Source organism: Guyanagaster necrorhizus (genome assembly GCF_019112545.1).
Source record: "Guyanagaster necrorhizus MCA 3950 unplaced genomic scaffold BT62scaffold_4, whole genome shotgun sequence".
Classification (NCBI taxonomy): domain Eukaryota; kingdom Fungi; phylum Basidiomycota; class Agaricomycetes; order Agaricales; family Physalacriaceae; genus Guyanagaster; species Guyanagaster necrorhizus.
In genome coordinates, this window is record NW_025064883.1 from 1676669 (window position 1) to 1695669 (window position 19001).

At 48.7% G+C, this 19001-nt stretch overlaps 7 protein-coding genes across 7 annotated transcripts; 3 read left to right on the plus strand and 4 right to left on the minus strand.

Moving 5' to 3' along the window:
• Positions 1-424: 424 nt before the first annotated feature.
• On the plus strand, positions 425-3903 carry BT62DRAFT_962637 (uncharacterized protein; the record flags this gene model as incomplete). The annotated part of the gene is made up of 3 exons (XM_043188652.1): positions 425-1579; positions 1634-1924; positions 1983-3903. Exons 1-3 carry the CDS (start codon positions 483-485, stop codon positions 3901-3903), a joined length of 3309 nt encoding a protein of 1102 aa, XP_043044294.1. The 5' UTR covers positions 425-482.
• Positions 3904-4078: 175 nt separating this feature from the next.
• BT62DRAFT_535798 (WD repeat-containing protein 61) lies at positions 4079-5683 on the minus strand. The gene is made up of 7 exons (XM_043181299.1): positions 5552-5683; positions 5463-5504; positions 5107-5409; positions 4901-5055; positions 4707-4847; positions 4500-4645; positions 4079-4450 (listed from the first exon to the last, which is right to left on the minus strand). The coding sequence occupies exons 1-7, from the start codon at positions 5556-5558 to the stop codon at positions 4255-4257; spliced, it is 990 nt and encodes a 329-aa protein (XP_043044295.1). The 5' UTR covers positions 5559-5683; the 3' UTR covers positions 4079-4254.
• On the minus strand, positions 5597-7168 carry BT62DRAFT_928075 (anion-transporting ATPase). Its single transcript, XM_043185430.1, has 9 exons — positions 7034-7168; positions 6966-6983; positions 6845-6912; positions 6659-6797; positions 6510-6603; positions 6303-6453; positions 6146-6253; positions 5959-6097; positions 5597-5898 (listed from the first exon to the last, which is right to left on the minus strand). Exons 1-9 carry the CDS (start codon positions 7104-7106, stop codon positions 5708-5710), a joined length of 981 nt encoding a protein of 326 aa, XP_043044296.1. The 5' UTR covers positions 7107-7168; the 3' UTR covers positions 5597-5707.
• Positions 7169-7186: 18 nt separating this feature from the next.
• Positions 7187-9417, plus strand: BT62DRAFT_991619 (uncharacterized protein). Its single transcript, XM_043190293.1, has 6 exons — positions 7187-7274; positions 7325-7391; positions 7440-7556; positions 7612-8398; positions 8449-8768; positions 8817-9417. The coding sequence occupies exons 1-6, from the start codon at positions 7250-7252 to the stop codon at positions 9325-9327; spliced, it is 1827 nt and encodes a 608-aa protein (XP_043044297.1). The 5' UTR covers positions 7187-7249; the 3' UTR covers positions 9328-9417.
• On the minus strand, positions 9038-12619 carry BT62DRAFT_928076 (SPOC domain-like protein). Its single transcript, XM_043185431.1, has 14 exons — positions 12581-12619; positions 12377-12532; positions 12274-12328; positions 12093-12224; positions 11871-12042; positions 11761-11821; positions 11119-11706; positions 10851-11066; positions 10611-10789; positions 10343-10563; positions 9798-10288; positions 9712-9737; positions 9495-9657; positions 9038-9442 (listed from the first exon to the last, which is right to left on the minus strand). Exons 1-14 carry the CDS (start codon positions 12599-12601, stop codon positions 9431-9433), a joined length of 2493 nt encoding a protein of 830 aa, XP_043044298.1. The 5' UTR covers positions 12602-12619; the 3' UTR covers positions 9038-9430.
• A 181-nt stretch (positions 12620-12800) lies between these two features.
• On the plus strand, positions 12801-17835 carry BT62DRAFT_1045760 (uncharacterized protein; the record flags this gene model as incomplete). Its single annotated transcript, XM_043178473.1, has 12 exons — positions 12801-12825; positions 12867-13045; positions 13147-14664; positions 14718-15015; positions 15068-15506; positions 15559-15754; positions 15808-16031; positions 16151-16358; positions 16411-16752; positions 16808-17074; positions 17130-17282; positions 17336-17835. 12 exons carry the CDS (start codon positions 12801-12803, stop codon positions 17732-17734), a joined length of 4248 nt encoding a protein of 1415 aa, XP_043044299.1. The 3' UTR covers positions 17735-17835.
• Positions 17789-18672, minus strand: BT62DRAFT_928078 (uncharacterized protein). The gene is made up of 3 exons (XM_043185432.1): positions 18581-18672; positions 18480-18535; positions 17789-18429 (listed from the first exon to the last, which is right to left on the minus strand). Exon 3 carries the CDS (start codon positions 18423-18425, stop codon positions 17931-17933), a length of 495 nt encoding a protein of 164 aa, XP_043044300.1. The 5' UTR covers positions 18426-18429; positions 18480-18535; positions 18581-18672; the 3' UTR covers positions 17789-17930.
• Positions 18673-19001: the final 329 nt, after the last annotated feature.

Below are 19001 nucleotides of genomic sequence, written 5' to 3' on the forward strand. Positions count from 1 at the left end.
AACGAGTATAGGTTAAGAAGTCATGGCCCTGAGTGGCGGTCTTGGGCCAAAGGAGGAGCACAGGTGACTCAGTGGCCCCACCGCTGCGACGACGGCCGACACGGTATTCTCCGTTGACGACCGACCGTTTGGTACTAAAATAATTAAATATATTTTTATAAATCTTATTTTCAATGTTTTCAATTTTTTTCGTCGGCTCATCCGCGTCCGTCTAAGCACATTGCTCGAGGGAAAAGAAAGCAAATAATGTACCGAGTTATTCCAGTTATTCCTCGACTTTTGGATACAAGATCGGTTGCCAAGAAGATTGAGCCGTGCAGGGTCGTACCAGAATGGGTGGGCTTAACAAGGCGTGATGTCTAGTGACGTCACCGTGTGAACATGCGGAGTCGGAGCTGGTTAATCTGAGGTACCTTCAGCCGCCCTTTCCGCCCTCACGCACTCCCTTTTGAGCTTGTTCATCGTCGTCTACGACGTCCTCCATGGACTTTTTCTCCGCCGCCAACGATGCCTCGGCGGTTGCACTCACACAGAACGACACCTTCGCCCAGGCCATAGCTTCCAGCTTTGGCTCTTTCACCGCTCACCTTCCGTCGGTCGCTGCTACTTCGTCGTCCACGCCGACCCCAACAACAAAACCAACATTGCATTCCAACAGCTTCCATGCTGTGCATCATAGCGAGCTCGCTGACCTCGTCAACACTCCCTCCGTACTGTTCATTGACATTCGTCCCCATGCTCAATATGCTAATGCTCGTCTCCCCAATGCGCTGTCGTTGTCTGTACCGTCCACGCTTCTAAAACGCCCTCTGTTCTCATTGGACAAGCTCGCATCAATGCTCTCTTCCGTTTCTTCACGTTCGCGATTCCTGGGTTGGAATACATCCGCTCAGATCATCGTGTACGACGCTGATTCTGCGTCGTTGCCTGACTCTTCCAATATTCTCGGCCTTCTCAGGAAGTTCGCCAATGATAGCTCCGGATACTCTGGCAAGCTTTGTTGGCTCCAGGGTGGTTTCCAGTCTGTATGGCGGGATCGAAGAGAGCTCATTGACCAGCACCCTTTGGTACCTGACCCTACAGCGTCGCCTCCTCCCTCAACCTCTCTTAATCCTAATCTACTGCCAACGGCAGCTTTTCGTGCGCCGAAACGACATTCACCTTTGTATTCTTCTCTACGAGCCGGCATGTCAATGCCATCACTTTCTCATCAACCTTACAATCCTTTCTTTGATACCATCCGTCAAAACTTGGAATTATCCCATGGCATTACAGAACGTATTCCACTTAAGCTCACTACCCATGCGAAACAGCGGATAGCTGATCTCCCTTTCTCGTGGCTACGTACCATTGCTCTTCGAACGACATCTGACCTCGAGACGGATGCCGAAGAAAGCATGGAGTCACTCGCCATGCAGTTCTACCGCATTGAACTTGCGGAGCAGAGAAGACTAATGGGCGTTATGGAACATCATTCACGGGAATCTCTTGTACACAACTACAGTGAACGCAACGGTGTGCCTGTCAAACCGTTCCCTTTCAGTATTACTGCGGGCGTAGAGAAAGGTGCAAAGAACCGGTATGGTTTTTAATATCTTTATATGTCGCATAACATTAATCCCTGCTGTCATAGATATCGTCATATCTGGCCCTTTGAGCACGCTAGAGTACGGCTACATTCCGATAAATCAATATCCCCCCTTCTTTCGTTAGATTCTACAACCTCCTCCGACACCTCGCCAAGATTAACATCTTCCTCTTCTGATACCGCTCTTCCATTATCCAAACCGACTCTACCTCAGTTGTCCTGCTACGAGGACCCCGACGATTATGTGAACGCTTCATATGTGCAGCCGTTATGTACTCGCCGACGGTACATCGCTACGCAAGGTCCCTTGGAGGCGACGTTTGTAGATTTTTGGACGTGGGTCTTGTTTCATCATCATGGTTTGTTTAACAAAAAAGTCTGATCACCTTGACAGTCTTGTTTGGCAACAAAACGTTCACGTCATTGTCATGTTGACCCGCGAAGTTGAAGGCTCGACCGTGAAATGCAACTGCTATTGGAAAGACGGCACCTACGGCCCCCTTCACCTTCGACTGGTCAGCCGCGAGGGGAAAGAAGATCGCGGGGATAATTTAGCGTCTAAACAGAGCGGCGGCTTCTTCAACTTCCGTGCCGAGCAGGCAGAGAAGAGCCACCCAATCATCAAGCGGATTTTTATGCTTACTCACTCCGGATATCCTCAAGCCAAACCGCGCAGAATTGTCCATTATCAATATTTGGAGTGGCCGGATATGAATGTTCCCGACGACCCTCGGGGCGTCCTGGAGCTCATCAAGGAGGTAGGGAAGGGGATGGAAGAGAGCAAGCAGCAGGGGGACAACATGCACGATAACAACGGATCTGCGGCCGAAGATCAGCTATTGGAGGTTGATTCGCATACGGGTATTTCGCGTCAAGGGCAAGGTATCCAGCCCCTTCTTTTACATTGCAGTGCTGGTGTGGGAAGAACTGGAGGTTTTATCGCTGTCGACGCCGTTCTGGATGGAATCCGGAGAGAGATTCGCAAATCCGTTGACGATCAAGTTAGGACTGCTGAAAACAAGGCCGTCGACGATCGTACCGACGGTGATGGTGATATCTTGATGGATGAGACAGGCCAACGCACGATGCCCATGCCGCCTAACAAGGGAGGGGATATACTGCATGTTCCTGTTATGGATAGCAGACTTCCTCCCTCTGTCACAATTCCCCAGCGAGAGTCCGAAGGGGACGACACAGCTACGAGACAATGGGCTGAAAACCTAGAAAACATTGACAGTACGTATAGCCGCGACGTCGGGGATACGGAAGGTAGATCGTCTTTCGAAACCGCTAGTTTGAGCACCACTTCATCCTCAGAAGAATCCTCCTTTTTCTGCCGGACCGGGGCAAACAACGAAATCAAGGAAATTGATGGCGAGATTTCACCCAATGCGCCAAGTAGCGGATATACCACATCGTCATCTTTTGTCACGACGATATCTTCGGAACCGAGTAGCAAAGATGGAATCATCGGTGCGACGAAAAAATCATCTCCCGGTTTGAACGCAGCTCTTGGAATTGATTTCAAAGGTCTACGGAGCGCGCGCCTTGGAGAAGAGGAAAATCATCGCATGCGGACACAGTCGACACCGTTAGCGAGGACAGAGGCCAAGGATACGGCGACTACACCCCTTACTTCAAGGAGCCTGTCGCCGTTTGGCAGCGACGTGAAGGATGCTAAGGACTTCGCTGCACAATCAACCCCGAATCTCAAGCTTTCTTCGGCATCGACAATGCAACCCATATCTGCCGTGGCTTCTACTTCAACAACTAATGTCGACTATAAAGACCCTCGTCCCATGCACAGGGCTGACTCACCGCGCCTTTTGAGCTCATGCGACGAGCCACTCTGGGAGATCGTGCAAGACATGAGAGAGCAGAGAATGAGTCTGTGCCAGAGTCTCAGGCAGTACGTCTTTGTACATGCGGCTGTCATTGAGGGTGCTCTGATGGTTGTCGACGAAGAGAAAGAGGCTTTGGGAGCGGAAAATGTTGAGAAGATGATCCGTCAGCGGAATGGCCTGAACCATAGCAATGCTGTGCCGTCATCGGGTCCAGTGTTTGTTTATAACGATATTTTGACGCCCGGTTCGTCATCCCATGGGAAGAGAGGCGCCAGTCCGACTGAATTATTGAAGGAAGACAAGATGGGGGAGTTGAGAATGTCGAAAAGGCCGAGCATCAAGAGGAAACAGCGGAGCCATGACGGTGAAATAGCAATATACTCTGCCGCTAGGGAACCTCTTGGTGAGAGGCTGACTTTGCCGACGTTTGAGATAGGTAAGTGCTACTATGTTACCAGATGCCGTCGCTAATATTGGCTCTCATCACCGTAAGGGTGATTGATACGGCTTTCTGTGTCTCGTCATTGCTCTGTTTCTCTTTGTCGGCTTACTCAACCTCGTCATCAGTCTACCATTACTTCTCAACCAGCATTTTTTCCAACTAAAATTGCATCAGCTTTGTATATATCTCCACCATCACCGAACCAATTATGGCATATACTCCTAATATAGGATACGCATGTATTTATTTCTCTGTTTTTGTTCTCAAGTACTACTAATATTTATATTATTGCTTACCGAGGAATCACTGCGAAGCTAACCGTCCGTGAAATGAATTTCTCGCTTGGATCAGAATTGATGCATTTGATGGTACAGAATATGCTAAAAGGTGCTTGCTCCGCCGGCGCCCCTCCACCATCGCACCACCCCATCTTCGCCTCCAGTGACAAAGGCGCCAACCCCAACGGCCGTCAGTTTGGGTCTCCATGATACTGACCACACTTCTCCGGTATCTTGAACAGTTGATACAGCCGTTCGTGCTGCAATGTCCCATACCTTGATGGTTTTGTCGGCAGACCTAGGTTGCAATTAGGTACTGTCAGTGAGAAAGTGAATAACGTACGTACCCTGACAGGCCAAGACGATTATCGGGTGATATATCGACGCTGAGAACCCATGAAGAGTGTCCCGTAAAAGCGGCCACCATCCTTCCGGAAGATGTCCGTACGTCATGAAGCACCAGACGTTTGTCTTCAGATGCACTCAGAAGGAGCTGATACAGATATAACAAAAAGTAAGTGAAGGAAAAGGCTCGCCATGTAACGAAGACCTGCGTTGCAATCAGGAGACCAGACAAGATCCCGAACGGCCATAGCATGGGAGGTGTATGTCGTTGCCAGTGAATTCGTTTCAAGGTCGAATATGTAGATCTGGCCTGATTCCGAGGACAGCGCAACGCGCTTGCCGTCTGGGCTCTATTCCGAAATATTTTGAATATCAATGATACGAGAAATCTGTGGACTCATACGTGGGTACAGTGCAATCCAAATTTGCTCCTCCCCGACGGTAAGGTAGACAGTCGTCGCCCAAAATTCTCTGAACTAGCAGAGTGGATCGCGACATTCCCGGAAGCGCCTGAAGAGGCGTAGATCTGGCAGTTTGGATGCAAAGATACGGACCATGCTGTTTTGTGTGAGTGAAAGAGGTCCCTGAAGGACGAAGACGACAACGCACAGGGCTCGATATCGCCACCTGCAGACGATCTGCTGTAACTCTCATACTTCCCAACGATGTCCCCGGTAGTCAGATCCCATAAGGATGTGAGACCTTCGATGGTGTTGTAGAGGGCGTATTTTGCATCTGACGATACGGATAGAGAGACAAGACCGAGCATGTGTGGAGCTGGGAAATCGGAGCTGGGATTTGGAGGCTGGGGATCGCCTGCAGAGGTCCATTGCTTGATGCTTCCGTCTGCTGAGATAGATATCACAGTGTCGTTGCTCGTCCAAGAAATGCCCCAGACAGAGTCGCCGTGGCCTGCAAGGTGATCATCTGAGTGTCAGCTGCTTGCATACCTAGAGGGAATTGACCTTCTGCAGCGTCGTGAGAGTGAAGAAAGGCAAGACTCTGTTCTTTTGTTGATTAGAGTCCATTGAGGGCAGTGCGAAAGTACGCGTACTCACCATTTGAATGGCGCGTTATAGCGACGCGATTTGAGGTGGTGGTCGAGATGATCGTTTTTGTCTACGCCTATTTGTGGTCATTGTACTCATATCAGTGTATCCGAATCGTGTAGTCTACAATATCATCCAATGAAATCCTGGCTGTACCCCCTTCAATCCAAAGGCGGGACGTAGGGTTCTACTAACATCTTGCTGAACTCTTTCAGCTTCTCAGGACCTCTGACCTCCTCCGTAAGTAAGGGTAATTGTACTATATGGAAAAACTCGTCGTAGAGTTCATGGGCCTCCCCCAAATACTTCTGTTGCATCTTTTGCCGGACCCGGCAGTGCTCGCAATTAGAGCCTATTTTTTTTTTCAAACATATTAGAGGGTGCTGCACTGGGTGAACAGGAAACAACCCACTCTTCTTTGGGAAAAGAAGCTGGTTTACGACGATGTTATGCGTGTCAATCTCGTACGATGTCAGTTCTTGCACCAAACGTTCGGTTTCGTATAGCGACAGGAATTCAGATATGCAAACACAGACGAAGGTCGTCTTTTCCTATGCGGTCGTCAGCACATAAAGCTAACGCTAAGGACTAAAACATGCAGGATCTTTGAACTGTGTGTTTACTTCGGTGATGACAGCGCGCATCGATTCAAGTTTGGCGAACATATCTTCCTGGGATCCAGCTTCTCCGCCCATCATGGAGGACATCTGCATTACATGTCAAGGGAATTGTCAACGCGAGCAGGAATATACACACCTGATTGATCATAGGGCCGAATCGTGACCCGAGACTGCTCAATTTCCCTAGCGCCTTTTCCAGCACTGTTGGGAACGAGAGGAAACGAAGAGTATGGCCCGTTGGTGCCGTATCGAATACTATGACAGAATATTCCATCGACTTTACGTGCCTATGTCAATGATCCTGTTCAAATCGCAGTGATACGAACGGTATGAGGGCTCGTACTTCATGATTTCAGCGAAGCTCATAGCTTCGTCGACACCAGGAATAGCAAACGCAAGATCTTGCATCATGGAGCCCATCATTCCATTTGAATCAGCTAGCATAAGAATGTGTGAATATCAAAGCTGCATGGAGGGTAGCTGTGATCGTACACTGGTCCACCATTTCCTGTATTGCACTCGTTGGGTCGATCTCCATCGCAAAAAGATTATCGAACCCGTTGACTTTGGTCGCATCTTTGGAGAATTTCTGACCAAAAGCATCGGATAAGTTATGTGCAGGATCGGTTGACTGTGGTAGAGAATCAGGACAACTACGTCAGAGGGTAGTGAACATACGATGAGAAGGACCGACTGGCGGCATTTTGCTAGCTGTATGGCAAGCGAACACGATGTCGTTGTCTTCCCTGAATTGACTAGTTTGAACTTGGTTTCCTGAGGATGGACAGTCTCAACTTGCCTACACCACCTTTCCCGCCTGACGATACGGTGAGCGGTTGATTGCAGCAAAGGATAAATAGGACCTGCCGCAGAATATCCACTTCAAGGTGGTCTGGTCAAGGACATTCTGGAGGGTGGGAGGAAGAGTTTCCGTGTCCATGATTGAATAACGACGGTGGAAGTAGCAGAAATAGTAAATATATACGTGATAATCGAGGCGACGTGTTTGTTTGCTTTGTCCTTCTACATTCATCACTCCTCGCTCCCAGAATCTTCTCCGCCTTTCTTTCGTCTTCTTCTACCATGTCGGACAAGTTGTCGTTCAGAGGTATACAATTCACGCCAGTTTGGCAATTCGAGGTAGCTGAAAATGTCCAGCCCTGCAGCTTGCAAACGAGCAGCGCAACACGTATGGTCTCCGGTACCATGATTTCGCTCGGTACAGGTTGGGATAGATGCTCCTACACAGTTATACATGCTGAGCAATTTCCAGGAAGCACTGTGCTAATAGAACTCATCGAATTCGGTCGACTTTGAAGATTACCCATGGCAAAGGAAGGGATTTCAAGAAGCTTCCACCAGTGAACCAGGAGAACATGAAGGACGGACAGTGAGGCTTCCTTATCATTGTCTTGATATTCACAACTCAGAAATCTGAATTCCAGTCTTCAATTGCTGCTCATGGAGGCTGAACGCGCATGGGCATATTCCCAGGATCTTGTGTCCCAATCCTTGCAACCCACTAACTCTGAAAAAGCCTACACACTTAGGCATAGTGCTACGGGACGGTTACGTCGCAGCGTCAACTGGTCAACACAGCTCCTTTCCCATTGCCAAGGATTATTCGCCTTGTCTCGGTTATCCGCTGGAAGCTTACTTGAAACTACTATCTACACGCTAATTCTTAATGGTCGTTTTCTTCGATATCGAGAAGATTTCGAAGATGCTCTCATCCAGCTCTGTGTGGCAAGACACTTGTTGGATGAGCTGGCTGCTGCTGCTACGACCAGTCGTGACCAAGCTCTCGCAGTCTTGTTTGCGGACGAAATCGGTCCAGAGATTCGGTACTGTGCGCATGAGCTAGGTTGGGAAAAATCCTACGACGTTGATGGAATAGTCTCTGAACTATCGTCAAAGCATAAGAACGCCTTGGTAGAAGGTTGTGATGGTCTATTGAGCAGATTCAAAACAGAGGAAGAAGCATTGAAGCACGTCGAGGGCAAAAAGAAGCTGGAGACTTTGATATGGGAGGGCGAGCCTGTACCCGTACGAAACCCAGAGCTTGTCGATGTCTTCCTCAAAGTGCAAGAGGCCGAGAAGAAGCTAGACGTCCATGATGACGGAAAGGCCAAGGCCAGTGGTTCGAAGAAGAGCGTGGTGGCCTACGATGCTATCCTCCTAGCTCTTAGTGATGCAGAGGACGTCGCAAGGAGACTGAAGGAGGCGCAGCAGGTGAGGGCGCCAACGATCTTTTGAAAGCATCTAATCCAATCTTTCTGTAGTCAACGGGATCATCTGCCGCTACAAGCAGCGGAACACGCGATATGCACTTCCTTTATGCTTACACCGTATTTCAATTACTATCGCGGCGTATTCAGCGAGACTTTAGGCTTGTCAAAGCCTTGCTGGCCTCCCTATCCAGTCCCTCGAGAACCCAGTCTAAACCTCGTCAGGTTGATGCCAGAGTGTATCCTGCTATTGTGAAATTGTTGGATGCCGTCATGCAGGGTTTGACTCAAATGAGGACGCTGAGCATAGTTGACGACAGTCCAGGACTGTCATCTGGCGTGGACGCCAGAATCTCTTACGTAAAAGCCAGCAGGTAAGCATTGAGCCGATCAGGCTTGTATTCTCATACATCTCCCTGCAGATGTTTGTATCTTGCTCGCTGCTATGTGAATGTCAAGAAATATGCCGAAGCACTGACTCTTCTGCAACATTCAAGCATCCACATTCGTGAAACGCAATCTCATATCTCAATTTCGAACTCGGAAGCTGCCGAGGTCGCGTTCTTCCCACTTTCCCAGGTCGAATTTGGTCAACTTGAATCCCAAATATCATCCGATAGTTTACAATTCAAACAGGACTGGTTCGCCTACAATGGTGGCTCCCTCAGTGCGGACCACCAGTCCTGCAAGAAGCCAGCATTCTTCAATATCGCCCTGAATTATGTGGACTTGAACATGGACAGGTTGTTGGAGAGAGCAGGGAAGGAATCTGCGCCTGCTCCTGCGCCGGCCCCTACTACGAAGGTTGAGTCTGTTGCTGACAAGAGGCGAATCGTCGAGGACAGGAGAGCGGCAACGCCAGAGCCTGCTCCAGCATCCACTGCTCGTGGAGGATTGAGTAGTCTGCTCGGTGGATGGTGGGGCAAGAGTTGATGTTACAGTAATGTAGAAACAGAAATTAAATACACATGCGCAGATAACAACGATAGCTAGCCCGAGGAAATTTGCCTGAGATTAGATGAGGAAGGTGATATACTTAGTTGAAGAACTGAAGAAAAATATCATTTTCTGAGTCCGCGACGGGTGGCAGTGGAACCTACCTTTTTGGCCTTCGATTCAGTAACATTTTCCGATTCGCCCCCTTGCTCGCGTGCTTCTTCATCGCTGATCAGACTTATCGGGCGTCCAATATTTTGGAGCTCCCCCCAAAATTCAAGATTTCCTGGTGTTGCGTTACATTTCTTCTTCAGCTCCATAAGAAACCTTGGATATCGTTGACAATGAGCCTATGACCACGTAGATAAAAGATGGACTGACTCGTTCCACGCATCAATCTCATCTTCCTAAGAATGAACAAAGAGCTTAGACTAAAGCATAGCACGGTCATTGTAAGAGCAGCTTACATTAAGACATGTATCCCTCATAACTCTCATACATTGAATCAACTCATTCGTCCGTCGTGACGAAAATGGCCGCATCACGATCTCCGTAATGACGTAGGCAAGGTCTTCTACCGCTTTGGTGACCAGATCCTTGGCTGTAAGGTTCCTCTGAAAGTCATTCAAAGGGTACGTTGTCCCAACAATTCGACCGGGCTCTCGACCCGGATCGACTTGAGGCGATATGGACCTAGCGGGTGTTGGAAGAAGGTTGCTGCCTTTCTTTGACGGTGCCTTGTCAAGTAGATCTTCCTCTTCCTCCTCGGTTGCGCTGTCATTTTCATTTACATTCTGATTCGCCTTGCTCGATGAAGCGGTAGGTTCTTCAATGATCTGTAGGTGTGACTGAGTTTGGACAGTCGCTGGACCTTTGCGGTCCAAGAGCAGCATTTCCTCGTCATCATCGCGCGCGTGAACATGTCCGTCTTTACGAGCTCGGGCGACCTTCTTTGGTACTGGATTGTGTCACTCGTTAGTAACGATAAACTGTGGCAGATGAAACGGTGCACCTTCTTTAACCTTAAAAGCAGTCTTTACTTCTTCAATTGCGTCGTGTGCCCGCTTGACAACCTTGCGTGGTGGTTCAAAGTATTTCAGAAGTTCAGGGTGGGGAGGTGAAAGAGGATTTGTCTCTATATCGGGAACAACTGCACAGTGGAACATGGCTTGTTTGACGCGATGAATTGCAGGGTTATAGGAATATCGTGTGTCGAACCATGGTTCTCGGTTCCTTCTTCGCTTGTGAACATCTGCGACTGTGAACTATGAATGACGTACCCTTCATCGTCTCTCTCTCCTGCTGTCATAACGTCCATAGCATCGACGAAATTATCCATAGCTTCAAGCTGTTCTTCGTTCGGAAGATACGGATGTTCTTGTACCGCCTCTCTTTTCTTGTTCACGAGGTGGTCGAGAGATGCGAAAGCGTACTTACGCACGTCATCTGCGAAAGGCATCTGGTAAAAAGGGTACTCGTAAGTCATGCAGAGAGATCACTACAAGAGATGAGCTACTTGCCTGCGCCCAAAGCAAACAATCCACTTTATCAAACATCATGGGAGATAGTACTCCCATCTTTGGATCCATCCCGTCTTTACTTACCCATCGAGCTATGGCCACGACCCCCTTTTCGTACATCGCCTGTACGATAGACGACAGAGCCACTTGTTGTTGAGGTGAAGAGGGATCACCCCAAATATACTGTATTTCACCCATGGAGAGCTCGCGACGAAACTTTTACAACACTTATTTAGTACAACATGCGGTGGCAATTTTGAAGACTCACATTTTTCTTCGGGAAGAAACCATTAATCTCGATTCCCTTCTTTGTGTGCAACCGTGGAAACTGGCCATCAGGGCAGGGAGCATATGACGATCCATACTTGAATCCTCGCACCAAGGCTTCCTTGTCGACTGCCTCCATGCCCTCCGTGGGATCTTTCTTCTTGGCGCCATCGTCGATTTCTTCCTCCTCTTCTTCCATTTCGACATCACCATCTTCATCTTTGTCTCGCTTATCGACAAAGTATTCTGTTCTCTGTTTCAGCTGGGCGTAGCACATTTGTTCTTCTCCATCATCCGCCTTCCTCGCCCTGGGCTCTGGCCCCTCCTCGTCCTCTTCCTTCCTCATAGAGAATTTTTTCCAGCTCTTTGGTCGGTTAATGGCTGTGCACTTGCTCGTTTTGACCATTATTTCAAGGGCTTCTTCTGGGCGCGTATCCACATCGCCTAATCGGAGAATAGTGCCCATTAGAACAGATTTTGTTTGTCTGATGTCTGGGCGCGATATATCTTGCAGGGCATAGGCACAGGTTCCCAACACGCCTTTTTCGACGCCGTCGATGAACTGCTTGTAAAAATTCTCATTCACCCGCTAGAGTTGTCTTCTGTCAAATATGAGAAGCAGAGATAATGATCAATAACTAACCTTAATGTTCGACTTGTCTTCTTCCGCATATGGGAATTCTTCGTCGTCAAAATCGATACCGCTACGCTGGATGATGGGCATGGGTAAGATTATGATGTCTGAGCACGCACACTATGGTCAAGGAAATATCAAGTTCATTAAGTTTCTTCACTGTAGCTTCCCAGTCTTCAATTTCAATAGGGTTCTCTCCGTCTGTGACGAGAATTATTTTCCGAGTCCATGTCTTCTTAGAACCGAGATGGTCTGCTTGAGTCTCAATGCCGACAATGAGGCAGTCGATAGCTAGACCGCGCCAGCATAAGCAAAACAAGAAATCAGAAATACGCACTCACGATCTCCGGTAGTTTCGGAAGGCTCCAACTGATCTAGCTTTGCAAGGGTCGCAGCATTAGGCTGTGCAATATGGATGTACTCAAACACATTCTCATACCCCCCGTTTTTCTGATTGACGATGTTGTCCGTATCTTGACTGACATTAGGCTTAAACAGGCGCTGTAACTTTACTCCACGTGCCTTCTGAGCCAAATATAATAACGCCACATTGGTCTGTTTTCCGTCCGTTGTATATCTGGATCCAGTTTGAACAGCCGTTACGCGATACAGGAGGCAGACCCACCATTTCTTGAATCTTGAGCTTCACGTATTGAAGTCCCCATTGTAAATTTGTGATTTCGGCTGTGCGTTCTTCGCCATTTGGCCCCTCAAGGAGGTCGATGATTCTTGTTTTTCCAGAGGACTTGGAGATGTCCACGAGGAACATAGTCACTGTATACTAAAGAGAGATAAATAAGTTATTGGGGGAAACTCACAACATGCTCACTCCTGCTCTTTCAGCGGGCATGGTGGTGGTAAGGGAAGGAGTCGACTGTGTCGAGTGTCGGACGCGGCAGTGATCTCACGTGACCGAAATGTGTCACAGCATCACGCGTGACGTATGTTGGCGTGACGTTGGACAGGTGTGACAGTAGCGTGACATACCCTTTCTTGCCACACATTCGACTTGTTGACGCGACTGATTGCTGCAGGGCACGCGGACGGTAATGTCGGCTCCTATGTTGGGCAACGGTCTCCCTCAGAATATTCCAACACATCACGGGCCACGACAGCCTGGCATGCAGGAGTTGCAGCAACTCATTCTGGTACGTCTCTCCGCTGTACTCGCTGCCCTCGATATACTCAAAACGTCCCCTCATCTTACCTTCAGCGAGCCAATTTTCTCAGAAAGAATCCTACCGAGCAGAAAACTCCGAACGAGCTCGATAATCTAGTCAAATACATCCAGAGTGTCAGCAACCAAAGTGGGTCACCACCTTCTCCTCGCTCAATTTTATCTCACCTTTTGTAGCTCGAAATCATGCCCAGGTTGCGCAGCAGCAAACACAACAGTCTTTGGTTAACGGCAATGGTATTACTAATGGATCTACGCCTGTAGTTGCTCCTCCGGTCCCCCCTCATACTCCCGTCTCTTTCACCTCCGACCAGATAAGCGTTCTCCGTGCTCAAATATCAGCCTTCAAACTTCTCAGTCGGCATCTGCCTGTGCCCGAAAATGTACAGCAAGCCATGCAGGTGCATAGTGCTGTAGACGAGAAACGGCTCCAGTCCCCCGATCTCACTTCTCGAGCCGCTGACAGCGCTGTGAAGGTGCCAAAAGGCGAGTCAGGGACACCTGTGCTCGATAATAGCAAGTCAGAGGAACCGGAAGAAATAGAGATTGATCCCGCCGACCTACCCAAAGGGCCATTTCTCGAGGACGATGTCAACTCGGGTATATACCCTTATAATGCGTATAGACACCCTTTTTCCCACCTCAAGCACGGGCCCGAGACCGATAAAACCATGTTTTCCACTCGACTGCAGCGCCTACTCATTCCCACCATTATGCCCGCCGGCCTTGACGCTAACCAGATATTGGCCGAACGTGACCTTTTCATTGAAAACCGCATCCAGCAGCGAATCAGGGAACTGGAAGCGCTTCCTTCTACGATGGGGGATGGAGGCTTAGTTCCAGGCGTTGACATTGACGAGATGGTCAAAGGCGAGAAGGAGAACACTGCGGCTAATGATGCTCATCTTGGAAACCTTATACATCCGAGTGCCACATCCCATGGTAAGTTCCGTGCCATGATCGAGCTCAAGTCGTTGCGTCTCGTGGAAAAGCAAAGGGCCATGCGCGCTCTCGTGGCCGAACGACTTACCCATGGATCTCTCCTTCCGCTTAACCGAGTCGACTTCAAGCGCACTCGGAAGCCGCATCCCAAAGATGCGCGTATGACTGAGCAGCTCGAACGAAGGCAACGCGCCGATCGCGAGCGCCGTGCGAAGCACAAACATGTTGAGCAGCTCAACGTTATCACAGCTCATGGACGCGAAGTGATTGCCGTAAACCGCGCAGCTCAAGAACGGGTTCTGAGAATTGGGCGGGCCGTTTTGAGCTACCATGTTCATACAGAGAAGGAGGAACAGAAGAGGATCGAGAGGATCTCGAAAGAACGTTTGAAAGCGCTAAAGGCAGACGACGAAGAAGCGTACATGAAACTCATTGACACAGCCAAGGACACTAGGATCACGCACCTCTTAAGACAGACGGATGCGTACCTTGACTCCCTTGCTCAGGCCGTCGTCGCTCAGCAGAATGAAGGTGGTCCACAAGAACACTTTCAATTTGAGGTGGAAGATGGTCCAGCAACAGAGGCTACATTCGGTGCACAGATTTCGGAAGATGCCAATGAAGACAAGGCTAAGGTAGATTACTACGCCGTTGCCCATCGTATATCCGAGAAGGTCACGAGGCAGCCTTCTATACTGGTTGGTGGAACATTAAAAGAGTATCAGTTGAAGGGGCTGCAGTGGATGGTGAGCTTATATAACAACAGACTTAATGGTATTTTGGCAGACGAAATGGTGCGTTTCTCGATCCCTTTCCCTACAGCCAATGACCCACAAGAGATTTCCAGGGTCTCGGAAAGACAATTCAGACTATATCCCTGATTTCGTTCCTCATCGAAGTCAAACGACAACGCGGTCCTTATCTCGTTATTGTCCCTCTTTCCACCATGACGAACTGGTCGGGAGAATTTGCCAAATGGGCACCGTCCATCAGGACCGTGTCGTACAAAGGCAATCCAGCTCAGCGCCGTGCTTTACAGGGTGACCTTCGGGTGGGGCAATTTCAAGTCTTGCTCACTACGTATGAGTATATCATCAAAGATCGACCTCATCTCAGCAAGTTAAAATGGCTTCATATGATCATCGGCATGTCAATTTTCCTCTTTATGATCCAGGATGCTGAAACTGCGGGACTTAGATGAGGGTCACCGTATGAAAAACACCCAAAGCAAACTTTCTCAAACTCTCACCACTTACTACCACACCCGATATCGCCTCATTCTCACTGGTACGCCCTTGCAGAACAATCTTCCAGAATTGTGGTCTTTGCTGAATTTCGTCCTTCCCAAAATCTTCAATTCCGTAAAGTCATTTGACGAATGGTTTAACACTCCCTTTGCCAACTCTGGAACGGGTGACAAGATAGAACTGAACGAAGAAGAGGCTCTTCTCATTATCCGTCGTCTCCACAAAGTGCTTCGTCCTTTCTTATTGAGGCGATTGAAGAAGGACGTCGAAAGCGAGCTACCAGACAAGGTTGAAAAGGTCATAAAGGTCAGGATGAGTGCTTTGCAAAGTCAGCTCTATAAGCAGATGAAGAAGCACAAAATGATTGCAGACGGAAAAGACGCCAAAGGGTATGTAATGCATTCGAACAGCATTCAATAGGCTGATGTCTCCGTCGTCCAGCAAATCGGGTGGCGTGAAGGGTTTGAGCAACGAGCTGATGCAGCTGCGAAAGATCTGTCAACATCCTTTCCTATTTGAAAGCGTAGAGGACAAAGTCAATCCCAGCCAGATTATTGACGATAAACTCATTCGGACGTCCGGAAAGATCGAGTTGCTTAGTCGTGTCTTGCCGAAATTCTTTGCGGCAGATCACAGAGTATGTATGCTATTCGTATGAGGCGCTGATGACTTTGACCAATCTTGTTTCAGGTCCTCGTTTTCTTTCAGATGACCAAAGTAATGGATATCATGGAGGACTTCTTGAAGATGATGGGATGGAAATATCTTCGGTTGGATGGTGGCACCAAAACAGAAGAGCGTGCATCATATGTCCAGATGTTCAATGCAAAAGATTCGGAGTACAAGGTGTTCATTCTGTCGACAAGGGCTGGCGGCCTGGGCCTGAACTTGCAGACTGCTGATACGGTTATCATGTTCGTATCTTTACCTTGCTTACCATTTTCCTCTATACTCATTTTCGGTTTGTAGCTTTGACAGTGACTGGTAAACGCTCGACCATCCAGTATTTTGCAGAGCTGATCATGGGCTTTAGGAACCCTCATGCTGACTTACAAGCTCAAGATCGTGCACATCGTATCGGTCAGACCCGTGCCGTGCTCATCCTCCGATTCATCACAGAGAAGAGTGTGGAAGAAGCCATGTACCAGCGCGCCCGCTATAAATTGGATATTGACGACAAGGTCATTCAAGCTGGTCGTTTCGATAACAAATCCACGCAAGAAGAGCAGGAAGAGTTTTTGGTACGTTGAGCTTTTTTTTGCAACAATCATCCCGATCTGATTTTGGTTATAGCGTTCGATCCTTGAGGCGGATCAAGAAGAAGAAAATGAAGAGGCTGGTGACATGAACGACGAAGAGCTCAATGCGCTGATCGCTCGTAGTGAAGAGGAAGGGGAAATCTTTCGGCAAATGGATATTCAGCGCGAACGTGAAGCTCAAGAGAAGTGGCGAGCTCAGGGAAAACGCGGCAAGGCACCACCTCCTTTGATACAAATCGAAGAGCTTCCCGAATGCTATCAAACTGACGAGCCCTTCGAGGCCAAAGACACCGAAGAGATATTTGAAGGTCGCGGCCAGCGTCGCAGGAATGTTGTGAGTTATAATGATGGCCTTAGTGATGACGCATGGGCGAGAGTGAGAGTTCTTATCTTCCTTTGCTGGTATCAGCTAATGTAGTATTCTCCCATAGGCTCTGGAAGATGGCGAAGATCTTGAAGAGCTTAGCGAGCGGCCGCGGAAGACGCGAAACATCGCCAAGTTCATGCGAGAAGGAGAAGCGTCTGGTCGAGGGACACCAGTCTCTGACCTGGATTCTCGATCCCGTAAGGGGCGCAAAGGTAAGGCCAAAGCACAAGACTATGAGCCTCCAATTGGTTCTAAGCGGAAGCGGGGGGTGAAAGCGATGTCAATAACTCCATCCGCCGCAGGAGATGATGAGGACGACGACCGAATAAGCGTAACTTTCTTTATTCCATCTTGATTTTGGCTTCTTTGTTGACCTATTTATTTAGAAACGCCGGAAGACGAAGACGAACGATATTTCTTCTTCGCTACGAGAGCGGATGAAAAGGGCGTTTGAAGAATGCTATGATGCTGTGTATGACTGCGAGGCTGAAGATGGTCGGACTCGGCGCGACCTATTCCTCCAACTCCCGGCTAAAAAGGTGTGTTCGTAACGTAACCTGACTGTAAGGGTCTAACGACTTGTACCAACCAGACATATCCCGATTACTATCAACTCATCTCCAGACCTATCTGCATGTCACAAATCCAGAAGCGAAGCCAAGGGTCGTACTACAAGACTGTTCAGCAATTCAGAGATGACTGGAAGCTCATGTTCAACAATGCGCGCACTTATAATCAAGAAGGCTCATGGGTCTATAATGATGCGGAGGAAATGGAGAAGGTCTTTGATGCCACGTATGAACGGGTTATAGTTGGCTCGGGTCTACCTGGAGCTCCATTATCGGGATCGTACGATTCTGCCTTGACACCTATGGACGACGATGAACGTCCGCCGCCTCCAGTGCGTTCCAGGAGTACAGGGCGCAAGCAGGTGCTCAGTGACGAGGAGGGCGATGATCCGGAGTACCTGACTCCAAGCGACGACGATTGATGCATTCTTCCACTTTCTCCTTGTCAAATATTTGTAGCGTTATTGTAAACCGTATCTCTGGATTTTGATTCGCCTGATCCATACTTATTCGCTGTTGACTTGTACATCTGATTTTGACCCTAATACTTGCTTTCCGTAGTGCATCATAGTGCCATAGGTAGAGTAGCGGCCAAGAAAATGCCCACATACAACATACTTAGTAGAAGTATTCAGGCTGCTCATAAGGCAGAGGAATAAGGTCTATCAGTGCTATGAAATCCATACGATCAACCAGCCCTTCATTGACCATGGCGCCTAGAAGCTTTCTCGTCCAGACGCGGCATCCGTTGTGAAGTGACCGCTCATTGAACTGTATGTCAGCGGCCAACTCCAGAATCTTCTCCCTCTGGTCTCGCGTGAAGGTGCCAAGTTCGTATGTTTGTGATTCCTGGGCCTTGTCCGTGACACGCTGCTTGATGTTGGGCTCAACGTAGTAGAATCTATCTCCCCACCTCTCCAGCTGGATGATTTGATGAATCAATATGTTTGAACCAGCTGTGGACGAGCCCCCGTTGTCCCAGAAAAACCAGACATGACGTGGTGTGTGCAGCGAGCCCGATAGTGGACCCCGCGCTTGAAGATAGACTTTCTTCTCCGACTCGTCATCAGGGTACTTGAGCGACAGATCAGTGACGTTGGAAGTAGGGATCATATTGCTAGAGAAAAGATCAACTATGAGTGTTACTGTGTGAAGACTTGACGATACCTTGGACGAGTCGAGTCGTTCGTTGAAAACGAAGACTGCTGGCTCAGGAGTGATAGCTGTCTAGGTGTCAGTTCTTGAAAGCAGAATTCACGGGGATCTACCTCTCAGCGTCAGACCACGATTGAGGGGGTGGGGGAGGGGGGAAGGACAACCGAGCCTGCCAACGCTACCAGAGACGCGTACTTAGAGAGAGGAAGCCAGTGAAGCAATAAAGCAGTGGCAATGGTCGTTTCTCGTAATGAATACCCACGGTATAACAGATATAATCACATTCCTTCGCATAGGGTGCCTGCAGAAATAGAGAAGATAGATCTGCTGGATCTGGGGGCAAGATGTTTAAATTGTATCGGGAAATACCGCGGCCCAGAATTTATAATAATTTCTATTTTCGGGGCCGGTTCCACTCCAGCCATGGTAGAACACTGTACACTGTCCATACCTTGAATCTTCACGGTGGTGTCGTCTTCACTACACCCATAAATTCCTATACAACTGTTACGAGCAAGCAGCATTGGCCATCGA